Source organism: Cupressus sempervirens, chromosome 8 (genome assembly GCF_028749045.1).
Source record: "Cupressus sempervirens isolate cs-2001-9-10 chromosome 8, ASM2874904v1, whole genome shotgun sequence".
Lineage (NCBI taxonomy): Eukaryota > Viridiplantae > Streptophyta > Pinopsida > Cupressales > Cupressaceae > Cupressus > Cupressus sempervirens.
The window spans coordinates 4,885,953-4,902,965 of record NC_143125.1 but is presented as its reverse complement, the minus strand read 5'-3'; the positions used below and the strand labels follow the sequence as shown (position 1 = coordinate 4,902,965).

The following is a 17,013-nucleotide window of genomic DNA, read 5'->3' as shown; positions in this document are numbered from 1 at the left end:
TACGTTGGTGATTTGGAGGTTAGCCTTGACAAACATGCTGATGAGGTTGGTTGTACTTGAAGTAACAACATGTTTGAGTCTTTGTATGATGAACCACACGTTTTGTATATGCATGATATTAACTTCAATAAATAGTCCAAGATGACACTACAAGACGATGAGTTGTATCAACATGATAATAATGAGATGCACGCATTAAAGAACCAGCTGAAGGTTAGTGAAGACATGGTTGTGGCATCTTTGGTATGTTATGACAACACTCACAAGTTAGTTGAGGATCTCTACAGGAAGGCTCAAAGGAAAGTGGAAGGAGATTTTCTTGTTGCTGATTTGCAGGTAGTTAAAACAGCTCTTGAAACTATGAAATCAAATTATTTATGTTTTCTTCCTGATAGGGATTATATTCTTAAGGTTGCTGAAATATATGTTGATCAGTCGAATAAAGGAAGGAATGAGACTATGGAGCTCAATAGGGAGCTTAAGTATACTCATGAGGCATTGGATGATACTCAAATTTCTCCTCAAGAAGTAGAAAATCAGGTTAGGATCACAAATCATTTTTGGGAGCATGGGGGCAAAGAGAGGCAGGAGTTTTTCCAAGAAGTAATTGATGAACTTGATAGCATTCAGCATTCAGCTGTCCCAAAAGACCAAGTACCAAAATTTCAGATCACATTCAGCTTATAGACAACCCCATGTTTGAAGTAGATGCTGATTGGATTGCCGATAATCCCCTTTTTGAGATAATGGAATTCTTTTTGATTGTCATGAAGAGGATGATCTTGACTTAAAAATAATGGATCAGTTACAATTCCTAGCAGTGAATCTTGGTCACATGATTGGTGTGGTGAATTGACTACGGTCGCTCATCCTTTGATCAGGCCAAATATGGTTCCTGATTTCAACCCATATAGGAGTTGGATGAGTTTCATACTTCAGCCATTGAATAGATCTTGGAGTATTGATGAGAGTTATGTTTCAATCATAGGGGATGGTTTTTCAACTTCATTCTTACCCATAGCACCTATATACTTTGGCGTTCTCCAGATTGATGATGACAGTGTGGTATTTGATGCGCCCATGGTGTTGTTTTCAGCTTTTGAGCAAATTGTTTCTTACATCAACTATTTAGGTCAAGTTGTCACCATCTACTGGGTTATACATAGCGCCTTGATACATTTCTACCTCATCATATCAGCTGGTCATGACAACAGGGTTTGGGATCTAGGTGTTGACCGTATGTATCTATGGCTTGTTGAGAATTTTGTTGTAGTTCTATTCAGTTTGAGACAGGATGCGATGATAATTAGAGTTGTATAGCCTACAGATGTAGCTATATTTCATAGATTGATGGATGGGGGTTACATTTGGACACCTTGCTTCGCAATGTGGCAGGATTTGTTTTCAGATTGGGCTACAGAGCTACCTATAGATTCATATGGGATCCTGGTACTGTTGATGTCAGTTTTTATACCAGATAACATATTAGCAATTGAATATCTGATACGGAGTATCAAACACAATTCCTCTCTTGAAAAGTTAATAATCATGGGATATGAGAATAACTCCAATGTTCCTTACACCTATGGATACTAACTCAGTATATCGATGCGATTTGCTGGTAATCACGTAGGCGGGCTTACGTTATTCCTTCAAGGACAACTTGGATTTTGGGATGATGGTAATGGTGATCCGGTATGAGTGCTAGATGATGTTGATTGTGATGGAGGGTGAGTTTTTGAATGGCTTATGCTTTCTTAACCTCCTTCCAAACCTTGACTAATCAACTACTCGCTATTCTACTCCTACTACTATGAATGGAAAGATTTGCAAATGGACGGCGATCGAAGCTAATGAGAGTTTACCAGCGGCTCCACCCTCATAGATGCAATGATTCAAAGGAAAAAGAACTAGTTTTCCACACAAGGCTTCCCAAACAAGCCGCTAGGATGCTATTGGCCTAGTTATAGATCCCTATAAAACATCTACTAATATCACAATACAATTAGCCATCTACTTATACTCTAGGAACATGAAATGAAATCTTTCTTTTAATTTGAGAGATTAGAAGAACCATGCGATACACCAAAATGATCATGTATATCCACCATGCAAGCCACAACAATGAATAGAGAACAATTTTGATAGTATTTTGGCAACAATTCTCCAACATAACTCTCACAAATGAGAGCAAAATGGCCTTATATAGAGGCTCCAAATTACAATGAATGATCGAGATTAAGAGGCAAAATCAAGGGCCAAGATTATATCTTACAAGCCCTAATTAGGGTTACCATTATTCAACCAATTACATGAGGGCACCAACTTTGTGGGCCAATGAGAAAATTACAATAATTTGTCAACCAATGAGAACATAGGACACTTGGCTTGATTTGATTGCATGCACATGAAAGTGCCACCTCATCAACCTTATCTTATAAATTTATTCAATCCTTGAGATAAGGTGAACCCTTGGATGCTTGAGCTTGTCCTTAGAAACTTTCTCATCACCACTCGAACTTGCTTGTACTTGATGTCCTAACCCTAAAAGGATAAGGTCTTCATGCACTTGGGGTAATCTTGCCTTAGCCTCGATGGCTTCCCTAGATGTGAACTTCTTTACAACTTGAGAGCCTTGCTCTTGGCCATTACCTTGAAATCGATTTTAACCTCCCCCATTATCCTTGCCTTCTTGGTCTTCCAACCTTCCCATTCGAATTCAATCAAGCTAGCTTGCATGAATAGCCAAGCCTTGCCCAGCCTCAAATATTTTCAAATCTCTTCTACTAATCCACTCTTTCTTGAAATTGCGGGGCTTCTTGAATCTTAATTTGCAATCAAATTCGCCCTTCACCCAATTTCATTCTTCACCACAGCTCGCACTTCAACCTTTGCCAGCTTGCAATCAATTAGAAGGGCTAGGACCCCATGTGGAATTGCTTCTAGTTTTGCACTACCCTAAGTTGTAATTCTAGATTTTCACTTATAATTCTAGCCCAATCAAATTTGCACCTTCCATTTGCAATTTCATCAATAAAGAAATACATCTAGTTTTCAGATTGCATACCTCGAGCTAGGCCCATGATCCGGCTGAGAAGCACCATGAGATTACCATATTTTGATTTGAAGTCTGCCACCATGAGCCTCGATGATCTGGTGACTGCTTTTTTTCCTTTGTGCAGCTAATTCTTCTTTTGTAGATCTTTGCCATGGGAAATTGTCCTTGCTTTAGTCTGTCCTTTACCCGTATCATATTTATTGTACCAACATTGGTATCGGTTATTAGCCTCATTTTCGAGAAGAAAGTTGTTTTGGGCATCATATCCTCTTTGTCTTTCTTAATATTTGTTCCTTTAGGGTTCTTGCTTGCACTAACATCTACCATCCTAAACACTTATTTTTGCCCCTTCGTTTAAGTGATATGGACTACCCTTATCGATCTCCAACCTTCTTTCTATCAATGGATTCTACAGTTATTTCTACCTCGCCAAGTCCTATCACTACACTTATCAATCTCCAATCTTCAACCTAGGATGGGAATAACACTTATTTTTGCCTCGTCATTACCTTAGGATGGACTACACTTATATCTCCCAACTTCATTCCTAGGGTGGTCTAGCTTATTTTTGCCTCTATAAATGTCCTATCATGGATTCTACACTTATCAATTTCCAATCTTCAACCTAGGATGGGATGATGAAGTGGTGGATGATGAATGCAAGAAGAACCAAGAGAAACAAAACTAGACAAGAACAAAAGAGTGAAATCCGCTTAAGGACCACATTCAACTCTAAATGAATTGAATTTACCTTTAGCAATGGCTGGGTCTTCTTTTGAATTTCGGATTAGACCTAAGACTTTCAAGCCCCTTGCAAATATTGATGCCCTAGCTGAAAAAATCAGAATCCTATCCACTTGAAATTGCCCATGCATGTGCCAAAAAATCCGACTTTAATCACCTATTTCCTTTGCCAAATAATATTGTCCAAAACAGATGCAAAATCGCAGCTCCTCAAGAAAATTAGACTTTCACATATTTTGGCTCCACAAAATTTGGCTCCCCAAAAATCGCATTAGGGCAAGAAATTCTGATTTGCCACAAGAAGTTGCCTAGGGAAAAAATGCAGCTTTCATGAAAAAAATCAGATTACCAACAATGGAAATCCACCTTTGCAAGAATGCCAAAATCTGGAAAAAAATCGCCTTCCTTAAGAAAAATCGCTGCCTTCCTCAAAATTCGCCCAAGCATAAAAAATATCAAAATTCCAATACACAAATCTGCGCCAAAATTGCTAGATAGGAGGCCGCTCCCAAAAATCGGCAAGCAAGGAAAGAGCTGCTCCAAGATATAATCTGCCAAAGACAAGAGAAGACTGCCCTTTACCAAAATCGCCAAGAGTGGAAAAAGCTGCTTGATGGAATGAGAGAAGAAAGAAAGGGGAAACCCCTTTATACTCAACTCCACACTCCTTCCCTAGCTAGCCGACTTGCACCTAGGAGGGGAAAAAAACATTAATTAATGCATAATTCTGGCCCAAATTAAATGATAAAGTTGAAAATTAATTTTGCCACAATAAAATTTGCATTTTTAAATTGTCGGTTAGACCAAATTTGTAAAAATAAAACAAATAAAGCCTTAAAGATGCTAAACGTTTTCATTTAATGACAATTTAGTAATTAATATATTATTAAAAATCGGATTTGGCAAGCCAAAATTGATTTGTTTAATTTTAAATTACTAAATTCTTTAAATATTTTAAAATTTTCAAGGCAGTTTTAATCCATTTAATGCCAATTTTTGCAATTTAATCTAAATCAATTTTGCTATACAATTTTAAAAAATTTTTTTTTAACAAAAATAAAATCATCTCTAGAGTCGAAAATCGATTTTCCCATTTGATTTCACCATCACAAAATTAATTTTTTCACCGAAAAATTCAAGATTTTCTAAAAAACCCAAATCTAACAAAAATTCAATTTTTTGAAAATTACTTAAGTTTATACAGTTATATCCAAATTTTCAAAAAAATCGTCTAGGTACAAAATTTACAATTTTATTTTGCCAAGTGTTGTTCTTTGAAATACGTTCGGCCTAAGAATAAAATTAGTCATTTTAGAAAATCAAGTTAAAATCAGGGGAAAAAATAAATCTAACCTCCTCCCTCCTGGCTTGAACATGTCTAAGACATAAAATTTTCTAAGATTGGAAACTTTTTGGACAACTTCCAAAATTATGTGGCCAAGGCGAGCGAAAAAGGGGGTCCCCAAAATTTTTGGGGCGATGATGTGAAAACTTCACAACATGTACCGATTGCTTGAGGACAAGCAATCTCGAGGACGGAGGATTTGTAATGTCCCCTTTTTGCGACATTAGAAAATTTGAAGTCATATTCATAAAATATTAAAAATTGAATTTGAGAGCATGGATTAAAATTATAAAAAGTCAATTTAGTATTATAAAGTGGGCTAAAATGACAAGGGGAGATAAGACAAAAAGCCAGGAAGGGAGTCAAAGAGTCACAACTTTGTGGATTAAAAGGAGAGAGACTCATTCATTCAGGGAGGCTTGGTTCTATGATTTAGATTTCAGTTTCTCTTGCAAGAGTTACTCAGAAAGCTTCAGCTTTCAGCCAACGTGAGGATGTAGGCCCTTGTGCCGGTAGACAGTGGACACAACCCATTGTTTGTGGAGACGTCACTTCAGGTGTCTTTCATGTGCTTATAGGTTCTTTTGTTAGTATTCCAATCCGACTGTAAAATTGTGTTTAAGATCGAACTTTTCAATAATAGTTATTATATTGCTATTGTATAATGCAATAACATGTTTTGAGATATTTTCTGAGAATCGACTGGTTTTATATTATTGGCTTATAATGCAACTTTGTATGATTAAGTTTTGAATATTAGTTCGAACAAGAAATAGGTAAATATCTACTGGGGATATATCAGTGGTATCAGAGCTTGTTTTCTTGCTAGCCTGTAAATTATAATAAAGCTAGATTTATAAAAAGGGTTTACCTAGAAACATTTTATGCTGAGAGGAAATTTATAGAATTTATGAGATTGAGTTTTTGAACATACAATTACGTGAATCTATCTTCTTATTCTCAAAGGCCATTACAAACCAAAACCAAGAAGTTAGGCACCCTTTTGAGGTTAATGTTCTGACACTTAAATCATCCTGAAAGGTTTGACAAATATTTGTGGGAATTGTTCAGCTTCAATGTTTTCCAATGAGAAGATTTTATTTGTAGTGTTAAATTGGGAGCGAATATATATGTACCACGAAGGGAACACCACAATTGTTGTGCAGATGGTGTGATCCTGGAGACCATTAAGATTCGAAATGCCCTATGTCTGAGGTGAACCTGTTAAGTATAGAAACATTTGATGATGAGGAGACATTAGTCATCACTCGCACATAGGCGAAAATGTATCTAGAACCGAAGGAGGAAAAGAAAAGGTTGCAGCAAGTGCGAGCAAAATTAGAAAAAGAAATGGAGGCTGAAAAATCGCAATCGAAGGACACTACTGACACCTCAAAGAGGAACTTGACAGAACAAAATATTATATGGCGTGTAATGCAAACTGAGGTCCCTACGAAGTTGAAAGACCTTACAATGCCTCAACTACAGACTGCAATCCTGAACATGACACCACTTTCGAACATGATAGAAGAGCCAGGAAAAGATGCACAAGGTGGAAGCGGCACGATCGTGGCAGACCCAATGCTACTTGCTCTCACTATGGGAAGTCACCCTGTAGTAGAGTTGGGTATTCTAGGAACCATACTCATGGACACAATTGTAGATGGAGGGTCAGGAGTGAATGTACTACTAGAAGATGTATGGAAGTAGTTAGGAAAACCTACGTAATGGCCACCTACATTTCAATTGCTCACCACGGATCAGCACGGGATCAAGCCTTTAGGGACTCTGATGGAAGAACCTGTAACCATTGGGACAACCATTTTTACTGGATTTTGTGGCCATACCATTAAAAAGAAAAGGGTACGACGCCATCCTCAGTCGGGGTTGCCTAGTACAGGTGAAAGTAAAACATGGCTGGAAACAGAATACCCTATCCATGGAAAGCAGAGGTTGGAGATTTATAATTGACCTATATACACAGATGGTAGGAGAGAAGGCAACATTGTGGGATTTCAAAGGCGAGGGCAGAGGAGACGAAAACGGAAAGAAACGAATGAAGACTAATGAAGAAGGTATCCTCAGACTGGAAGGAGGGTCCAGTGATGATGACCTAGATTTGATGAACGACTTACTCCATTGCCAAATGGAGGACTATGAGCTCTTTCCGAGTTGTAGCATGTCAGGGGTCGAGGATGGAAATAAAGAAGATGAGAATGAATTCCTGAGGGAGTATAGAGAAGTGAAGAAAGGAGAAGTGCAAATAGATGAAACACTTGCACATACATTTAGTGAAGACAAACCTATTAAATACGAAGAAGCTATAGTAAAGACGATGAACTTAGGGGACAAAGCTAACTGGAAGAATATATTTGTGGGAGATGACTGGAATCTAGTCTTGAAAGCGACAACTTTAAAAATATTTATGGAATATAAGGACGTTTTCGTGTGGACGTATAAGGATTTGAAAGGGGTACCGCCAGAATTATGCATTCATCATATACCACTAATAGGAGCAGTACCTGTATGAAAGCAGCCATACCAGATGAACAAAAATTATGCCGCACAGTTCACTGATGAGATCAACCGAATGCTTGAAGTAGGCATTATTTTTAGGGTGTAGACGGGTGAGTGGGTATCACCGATTGTGATATACCTGAAGGACACCACTCAGATAAGGATATGTGTGGACTTTCGATGGCTGAATGTAGTAACAATCAAGGATCCGTTCTCGATACCTTTCATCGATAGTATTTTGGAAGAAGTCATGGGGCACGAAATCTATTCATTTATGGATGGATTCTCTAGATACAACCAGATATCCATCGCGGAAGAGGATAGGCTTAAAACAACCTTCATAGTAGAAGATGGACTATATGACTACAAACGAATGTTGTTTGGATTGTGCAATGCCTCAGCAACATTTCAGAGAATTATCTTGCACATCTTCGATAAGATGTTAGTCAAGAACTTTAAGGCATTTTTGGACGATTGGTCAATTTTTAGTGTGGAGGACAAGCATATGACCACACTTAGGGAATGCATGGAAAGATGCAAACAAGCGAGACTGGCACTAAACCCAAAGAAGTGCAGATTCATGGTACTGCAGGGGAAGCTATTGGGATACATAGTATGTAAAGTAGGATTAAAGATAGATCTTGACAAAATTCGGGTAATCTTGGAAATGCCACCATCGATGGATGTAACAGAGATAAAATCATTCCTTGGACCCATTGGATACTACCGAAGGTTCATTAAACATTTTGCGAAAATATCTTATCCGTTCGAAAAACTAATGTGCAAGGGCGAACCCTACAAATGGGAAGCAGAGCAGAATGAAGCCTTCGAAGGACTGAAAACAAGATTAGCCACAACGCCTATCCTGGCTTATCCAAACTGGGACAAGGAGCTCCATGTCCATGTCGACACAGCAAACTATGCAATTAGAAAAACATTGGCACAGACAGGTGATCACGGATTGGATCATCTAATGTACTTTGCGAGTAGGTTACTATCTAAAGTAGAGAAAAAATATAGTACAACAGAGCGGGAGGCTCTTGGATGGTGTATGCCACACAGAAGTTTAGACATTATCCACTGGCAACTTCATTCGTATTTTAGGTAGATCATCAAGCGCTGTTATATCTTGTGAACAAGCCGATCATCCAAGGATGGATAAGTAGATGGCTATTACTATTAGAGGAGTTTACATTCAAAATTGTGGTATGGCCTGAGAAAAGCCATGTAACGCTTACCATTTATCAAGGATCAAATCTGGAGAACATCCAGAGGGAGTCAACGACGATTTTCTTGATGCACAATTATTCGAGATTGTTGTAATACCATCCTAGTACACAAGTATCGGGGAATATCTTTTGACGGGGCAATTTCCTAAGGAAAAACGAGAGGAGGAAACATGTACTAAGGAGTTGAACCTTTCAATTGGTTAATGGGTTGCTGTATAAGATGGGACCCCACCTGATTCTATGACAATATGTTCTAGAGGAAGAAATCCCTGAAGTTTGTTGATGGAAGCACGTGAAGGACCCATAGGACGACATATGGGGCCGGATACAACCGGGCGAAAGATACTTCTAGCAGGTTTATGGTGACCAAACATGCACGACGATGCGTGCGATACATGTCAGAGGGCTGGGAAACCATTTAAGAGGGATTTCATGCCTTTGAACCCTTCACATGCACATGAATTATTCAAACACTGGGGGTTGGAATTTGTTGGACCCCTTAAGGTAAGTAAAACCCGGATATGCAGGTACATTGTGGTAGCGATAGAGTACCTTACCAAGGGGGTAGAGACACGGGCCCTACCAGACAACTCTGCAATAAGCATGATGAGATTCATCTACGAGAAGATCATCACAAGGTACAAAATCCTGCTACAGTTGACAAGCGACCGTGGGGGAGATTTTGTCAATCAAGTCATTCAACTACTAACCATAGAGTTCAAGATATATCATTTTCTATTGAGCCTGTACTATTTGAGAGAGAACAGACAAGTGGAAGCCACGAACAAAATCTCCGTTGTAGTAATCTACAAGTCTTGCATAATTGAAGGTGAGGATTGGGAGGAAAAATTGCCGTCAGCATTATGGGTATATCGTACGTCATACAAAGTCACCACATGACACACTCCATTCCAGCCGATGTATGGTCAGAGAGCCGTGGTACCAATAGAATTCATTGTTCCAAGTTTGTGAATAACGATTGAATATAAGTTGGGAGATATAGAAAGTCTTAGGGAAAGATTGCACAACCCGAATAAACTTGACGAAGGACGATTACAAGCACAGTGTAATCGTAAGGCATGGCACAAAAAACACTTAAAGCTCAACAAGTTTCAACTAGGTCAATTGGTATTAAAGTATAATGGGTGTAATGAGATCAAACCAGGCAAATTCAAGGTGAAATAGGTAGGGCCATTGAAATTCGTGAAGTGGGCAACAATGGCGCAATAAAACTATGGACGTTGGATGGAAAGGAGGTGACAGATGCAGTAAATGGATCGAAATTAAAAATCTACCATGAAAGAAAGGTCCTAGGAGAGAATGACAATTGGACAAACAACAACTCAGAAGCAATATGAAAATGTAGTAATTGGTTAATTGTAGATAATAGTAATATTTGTATAGATGTAATAATAATAAATAATAGAAGAAAATGCATAACAAAAAAAAAAAACAAAGTAAGAAAGAGAAAAGTAGGTCCACATTGAAGTTCCAGATTAAAGCAAGAAAATGGTGGAGGAAAGTCGAGACTGTACAATCGACTAATAGAAAAGGGAAAGAACATACATACACTGTACGACCAACAAACTTAGCAAAGCAATATTGTGTACCGCACGAGCAAGAGCACAAAGGAAAAGAACACATACTGTATGGTCTGTACGACCAACAAGCATATGAACTAGTTACCACCATATGAAATTGGCAGAGTGCAATAACCCCACTGTATGACGCTCTTGTGGAGAAGAAACAAAAAAACCTATTATTTCTTGTTGAGTAGGAAAAAAATACCATACGACCGAGCAAAGAAGACCAATGTATGGCCAAATAGAGGAAGGCAAGAACAATTTAATGGTCGTACGGCAAGGAGGAAAGTAGTTATAAAAAGGTTGTGCGATCTAGAAGAATGAGGAGTGTTTTGTCTATTTGAAAAACGATAGCCTAGTTCTGCAACAAGCAAACACCGTACGGACTAAAGGAGATAAGACCAACGTATAGACAAGAGCAAGCAAGGAGATAAGTACACTGTACGGAAGGAAATGGGAAGCCCAACACGTGTCGTATGGTGTACGGATGTAATAGAGCGGTATATAGTGAAGGAAAAAGACTACTATAGGATTGGAGCAATAGCATCAGAATACAGGACATCTTGTACGGCAACAAGAACGACAAAGGCCATACATAGCACATGAGCAAAGGGGAGCCGTATAGAAGCCAAAGACCCCAAGTGGTAACGAAGTGTGAGCAATTGACCTAACAGTTTTTATCCCCTTCACACAAAAAGACAAAGAAAGTGACAGTTATGCAGTCAGCTAGAAAGAGGGCTTGGAAAAAGAAGCTAGAGGAAGATTTAGCTACGAGTACAACCATGAACACAAACATGAAGACCTTACCGTTAGGAATGCGTGTTGCAGAGGCACATGCACATGAGCAAATAAAAAGAAAGGAAAGAAAATAACACAACTAGCTGCAACCAATCATCTCACAGCATGTAATGTCTTGTTTGAGGGCTTGAATGGAGTGGAATGCAGGTGGTAGGAGACACTTGATAACCATCTTGTGCAGAACATCATTCCGAAGGCATAGGTGGAATGGGCAATACAGATGCCTATATTTTACATTCGAGATTACGAAGGTTTCCTACGCACAATGATAGAGACATACGATAGGTTCTCTTGAACCAATTCATTCGCCTGTCTTGGGTGCGACCTTATAATATCATTCAGAGCACTAGATTTCACATGGCTATTCGGAATACTTGGGCATGCACAGGGTGGAAGGAAAATCGACAAGCCAAAAAAATTGAGTCGAGAGGTGATGGTGCAGTTGGTACAACTCGTATGCGGGGATTTGACGCAAACATAGAAAGAAGCCCTCATGGACATGTCGAAGGGTAGAGGACTGAAAAAGTCCAATATTTAGGAAGGGCACTGGTGATGTCTAATGGACTTAGTAAAATGTCAACTCACAAGATTGAGCCGTGCATTCAACATTTCATTTCTGCAGGTCACGATGAATAATGGGATCATATAGGGGAGAGTGTATGGTTGGGCTGCACTATTGGCAGAAAGGATATATGAATTCATGACACTGCAGCATAAGACATTCTACATGCCACACTACATAGTTGGGTTATTCTTAGAGGGCACAACACGGATGATTCCTCACAAAAGGCTAGAGGCCAAGCCTGGGCCACTTGCGCTAGGCGAGCCCCCTATTATGCAGTGGAGACCTCTGGACACACTTGGCAGTAAGACGATAGTCGGGCAAAAGCGACCGAGATAGGATGGAGGAGATACCGATAGTGGTCGATAGGAGACTTCTTCTGACGAGAATGGGACCACTGGAGAGGAAGAAGATGACAAGGAGGTGAAAGTGATCACAACAACACCACTACTATTTTCGTGACCCACACTTTCAGCAACAACACTTTTGGTTTTGGTGGGTGCGATGCATATCCTAGGGTTTGGTCAGTTTAGGCAGCTAGTGATGATGACCTCGATTAGTGTTGCGGTTCAGCCAACTTTAGAGACACCGACCATTTTGGAGGCCGTAGCCATATTTAGGGATAAAGTGACATTCGTCACTGAGCATAGCCATACCGGTGGTAGTGATGGAGTTACTTGAGGGGTTGTTCGAGAGGCTTTTCCCGCTGTACCAAAGGTAGAGGCTGAGATACTTATACCTGATGATGAGATAGACACTCAGGAGGGAGTGGTGGAGATAGAAACAGGTGACACTTTGAGGATACTCGACGTTCACTTGGATATAATGGGCTTGGACGCGGTGGTTACGGTGGATGCAACGTTGTTAGCAATGCCAACAGAGGAGCCAAGCAGAGCAAGCGATCTCAGAAATTGAGCACAAGGTTTAACCACACACCTACACCACAAATGTCAGGCATTCTCACACCTGCGCGGGAAGTAGCCCTAGAAGAAGATCCTGTAGGCACGCAGACACAAGTGGAGGAGAGTCACCTGATGCAGATCGATGAGATACCACACTTCTTCATGGATAGCACTGCCGAGCGGATGGTAAAGCAATGAAGACGGCTATGGGTACCCAACAGTCTACGCTAGGGCCAAAGACATTGATGGGAGAGGATGTGGGGACATTTCTCATTGACGTAGTGACTCAATCTCATTTAGTGGTGATCTCTGTGTAGACACATGCGTTGGATTCAGTGGTAAACGAGCTAGAGCATGTTATATCCTTCATGAGAGTAGGGTGCTCAGCTGCCTTTACAGTCTGTTTTGAGGAGCACAGGTTGCCTAGAGTAGAAACTTCAGAGATGTGCCAGGATTGGGCCACTACCAGAGAGTCGGGTATGGAGAGCCGCATAGAGGCTCTGACTCAAGAGATAGTCCGGATTTACCGGGATGCTTATTATCCCCTTGAAAGGAGTTGGGCAGACCAGGTGGTAACACAGAGGGCTCGGGAGGAGCCAACTACCAATTTAGCAGTAGTAAAGGTGGATGTAGCTGCAGAGAAGGCAACTTGGGAGTCGGAGAGAGCAGCTTGGAAATCCTAGAGGACAACATTTATGGCTTAGCAAGATGAGGCGAGGTGAGAGAAGAGTCAGCTACAACAGGAGGCAACGAAGGAGACAATGCTTGGAGAGATTGCCAAGATGATGCAAATAGCCTTGCAAATTCAGATGGAGGTTGAAGCAGATTTGGAGACTCAAACCAAGCAAGTGCGTGAGCTACGAGCAGAATTGAACAAGCTTAGAGCATGAACGTCTACCACACAGGGACGCGTCCTTCTTCTTAGTTGTGAACTTTGATTTAATTAGTGGATTAGTAGTTGGAGTCATTTTTTTTTTGAGTTGTAATGTATAAGTTGTCTCTATTTTGTCATCCGAAGACGACTTTACTTTTGGGGGGGGGGATGATGTTGTCGGTAAAAAGTATTATAGCTGACGGGTAGAATTGGTATCCGAAAGGGTGCATGATGGTTGAGTCACTCCTTCGGGAAAGTATATGTACATCGTCCGAATGGACTATTGGATCATCATTGTAATTGGAATTGCATATTTGCTTATATGAATAAAGTCTTTGTTATGTGTTACATCTTAATCTATTAATGCAATAAGTATCCGTTTACCCTGTACGATAAACAAATGTCACATTGGGCAATTCTTGCAGCCAAACGGACCTTTCGAGAATAGAAAAGAAAACAAATAATTGGATGATCGATTCTCACAATTGGAGTTATATTTATAATCACAATTATTAGCTTCCTTTTCACACTTTTCACTTAAGAGGCTGCATCTTCACATTACCATTTTATAGCATGAAATAATATAAAGTGCCTTATAATACTGAAAGCCCCATTAATAATTAAATAAAATATGAACTCCATGAATAATATGCACAATCAACTGCAGATGATGACCAACTGTCAATGCCACCACTGCACTGCTAATACAGTAATCATCCAAGACTTACTAAAATTAGCAAGTCTGTCTCAAAGACCCTCAAAACTCACTGTCGGCTGACAAGGGTCACAATGATGAACTGACCAGTAGTAGCTATAGGAATCTGCCAAATCAAGGACATTACAAGAATGTATACTATAGGTCATATTTTCTCCTTAGCTAGAGGTGTTGTTAGTGGGGTATTAAAGTTACTGACAGTGGTGACATTGCCAACTATTGAAGCCAAATACATGGCAGCAACACATGCTTGCAAGGAGGCAATTTGGCTTCATAGACTTTTGGGTGTGTTACAAGTAAAACATGACAAAATGGTTTTGCATTGTGACAGTCAAAATGCTTTTACACTTAGCACGGACCTCAGCATTATTCTAGAACAAATCATATTGATATTTAATATCATTGTTTGTAAAGTGGTTGACGGAGGACAAATCTCTTTGGCCAAGATTCATACTGATGCAGAACTTCTCTTGGTTTGCAGATTATCTAATAGTAAGTAGCATTGGCAAATGTCTTTTAGTAGAGGAATTATTCATAAGTCTGGAATTTGACGTCAAGTAGGAGAATGTTGGAATGTGAAGTCATCGTGGGTTGCCTTTAGTTATGGTTGAGCCATCACGGATTGCCACTAGTTGTGGTTGAGTCATCATGAATTGCCACTAGTTGTGGTTGTTATTATTGAAGATGTAGTTGTACAAGTCATAGTAAATTTTAGTAACTGGTTTGTAATTAGGGCTTTGTGACTTGGTATATGCAACTCAAAGTCATGCTTTGAAATACATTTTGTAAATTATTGTGATGGTGAAGATTCCTGAGAATTAATATGAAAGATATAGTTGTCTGTGTTTTTTTCCCTGGTATAATATTAACAGGCTTTTCCACATTAATCTGTGTTATGTTTTATGGATCTTTATATTATTTCTGCACTTGTAATTCTCATAACACAGTACTCTACCCTGTGTTATGCAAATACATAGTACTCTCAATTGAATATCCCAAATCTGTTAGCATTATAACGTCATAGAAATTGTATGAGTACATCTATGAGGTTGAATATATATCATTGATAGCGAATGTTTTTTACTATTTAAATATGGATGTTAGTTGATTGTATAATGATCGATTATTTGAATAATAAGGCAAACTAATGATTACATTTGGTTTTTCTGAAATGAGGCAGGTTTGGTCCTCTATTCTAGAGCTTGTAACCTTTTGGTTATCTGTGTGTGTTACATTGACTTGAACTATGAAGTCTTGTTATATATGCAAACCGATATAAGTAGCCATTATGCATTGTCTTTCAAACTGCTTGGTTATAAAAGTTGATTTTTGTCTAGGTCTATGCAAACACGGCAATATATATATATATTTTCAAGTTTCTTAATATGTTTAATTGTTAATTCAACCCAGCTTTCTGACAAAGTTGGCTCAAGTATATCACGTGTTAGTTTGAAGCGTTGTTATTTTGTGAATCAAGAAAATACTGTCACATCATTGATCAAATGATAGTATAGTTTCTAACAACTTCCATTATTTACATTTTTGAAATAATATTTCATCTTCTTATATCTGCAGGTTGACAGCAATTTGTGAAGACATTTATGCTGCACGGGCAGAAGGTGAATTGAAACTTGAAGAGTTGTTGTTTGGAACCTTGGTAAACATTTACAGGTCTCCGCATGTGCTTCTGGAATATACAAAAGATGATTAAGTGTAATAAAAAATCCATAAATAATCTATTTGAATGTTTTTTTATCTGAGATCACCTGGCTTAATTCTTTTATATTTTGTGCCTTTGAGGCATCAAGTTCTCTTAATTGTCTCATGTCTTTCTTTGGTTAATTTCCCTCTTAGTTGAAACCCCTTAACATGGATAGCACAGCCAAGGGGGTATCTATTCTATCAAACTCACCCAGGACATGCTTTTGACCATCATTTGTGGAGCTATTCCGCACTTAGAGTTGGATGTGGAGGTGCTTCACTCTGAAGCCCCATTGATGATTAATTGAGCTCATTCTGTAGCCGTCTTTAATAAGATTTCTGTAATGTACACAAAATTGTATGTCATAAATTTGTTCTACCATTTGTTGGGGCTTTAGTATCCACAAATATACATAATTCACTATCTATCAAAGTGAATATTTAAATGACAGATCAATGGATATTCATAACTGGTAAATACTTGAGCATTGATGTTAGCTCTTGCATATGCTGCCCATTCTATCTGAAACCATCATATTTACTCCTTTTCAGATCTACCCACTAGTTAAAATTACATACCAGGAGCTCTCACACTTAAGGAAGCAATGGCCTCTTATTTATCTTTACTTTAAGGAAGCTGTTTACAAGGAAAACAAACAGTCTTTATTGAGGATTTTTCTAAACTCCTTTACCCTCATCTTCTACAAACAGTGATCAGAATCTCATTCCAAACCATACCATTAAATGTTTATTATCACAAAATGGATGCACCTCCTTAGATCCAATCCTCTTGATAAAAATGGTGCACAAATTATGATTTCTCAAAGAAAAATTCTCATCTTCTATCTTATGGGAGCCTACCTAAACTGAATATGGTAAGGACATGAGCAAATGAAAAATAAATCCATTAAAAAACTAATAGGCATTCTGATGCTGCCCAAGGGTTCATAGCAATCCTTGTAAATGTAGCAGAGAACACAGCAAT

General features: G+C 38.9%; 1 protein-coding gene across 3 annotated transcripts in view; it reads left to right on the top strand.

Annotated features, from left to right (window-relative positions):
- Positions 1-16,410, top strand: part of LOC149541281 (piezo-type mechanosensitive ion channel component) — a 288,359-nt gene extending 271,949 nt beyond the window's left edge. For all 3 annotated transcript variants that reach the window (XM_089796579.1, XM_089796580.1, XM_089796581.1), the window contains one exon: positions 15,903-16,410. In XM_089796579.1, the coding sequence (XP_089652705.1) occupies positions 15,903-16,038 (136 nt within the window). In that variant the 3' untranslated portion in view covers positions 16,039-16,410. The remainder of the gene's footprint in view (positions 1-15,902) is intronic.
- Positions 16,411-17,013: the final 603 nt, after the last annotated feature.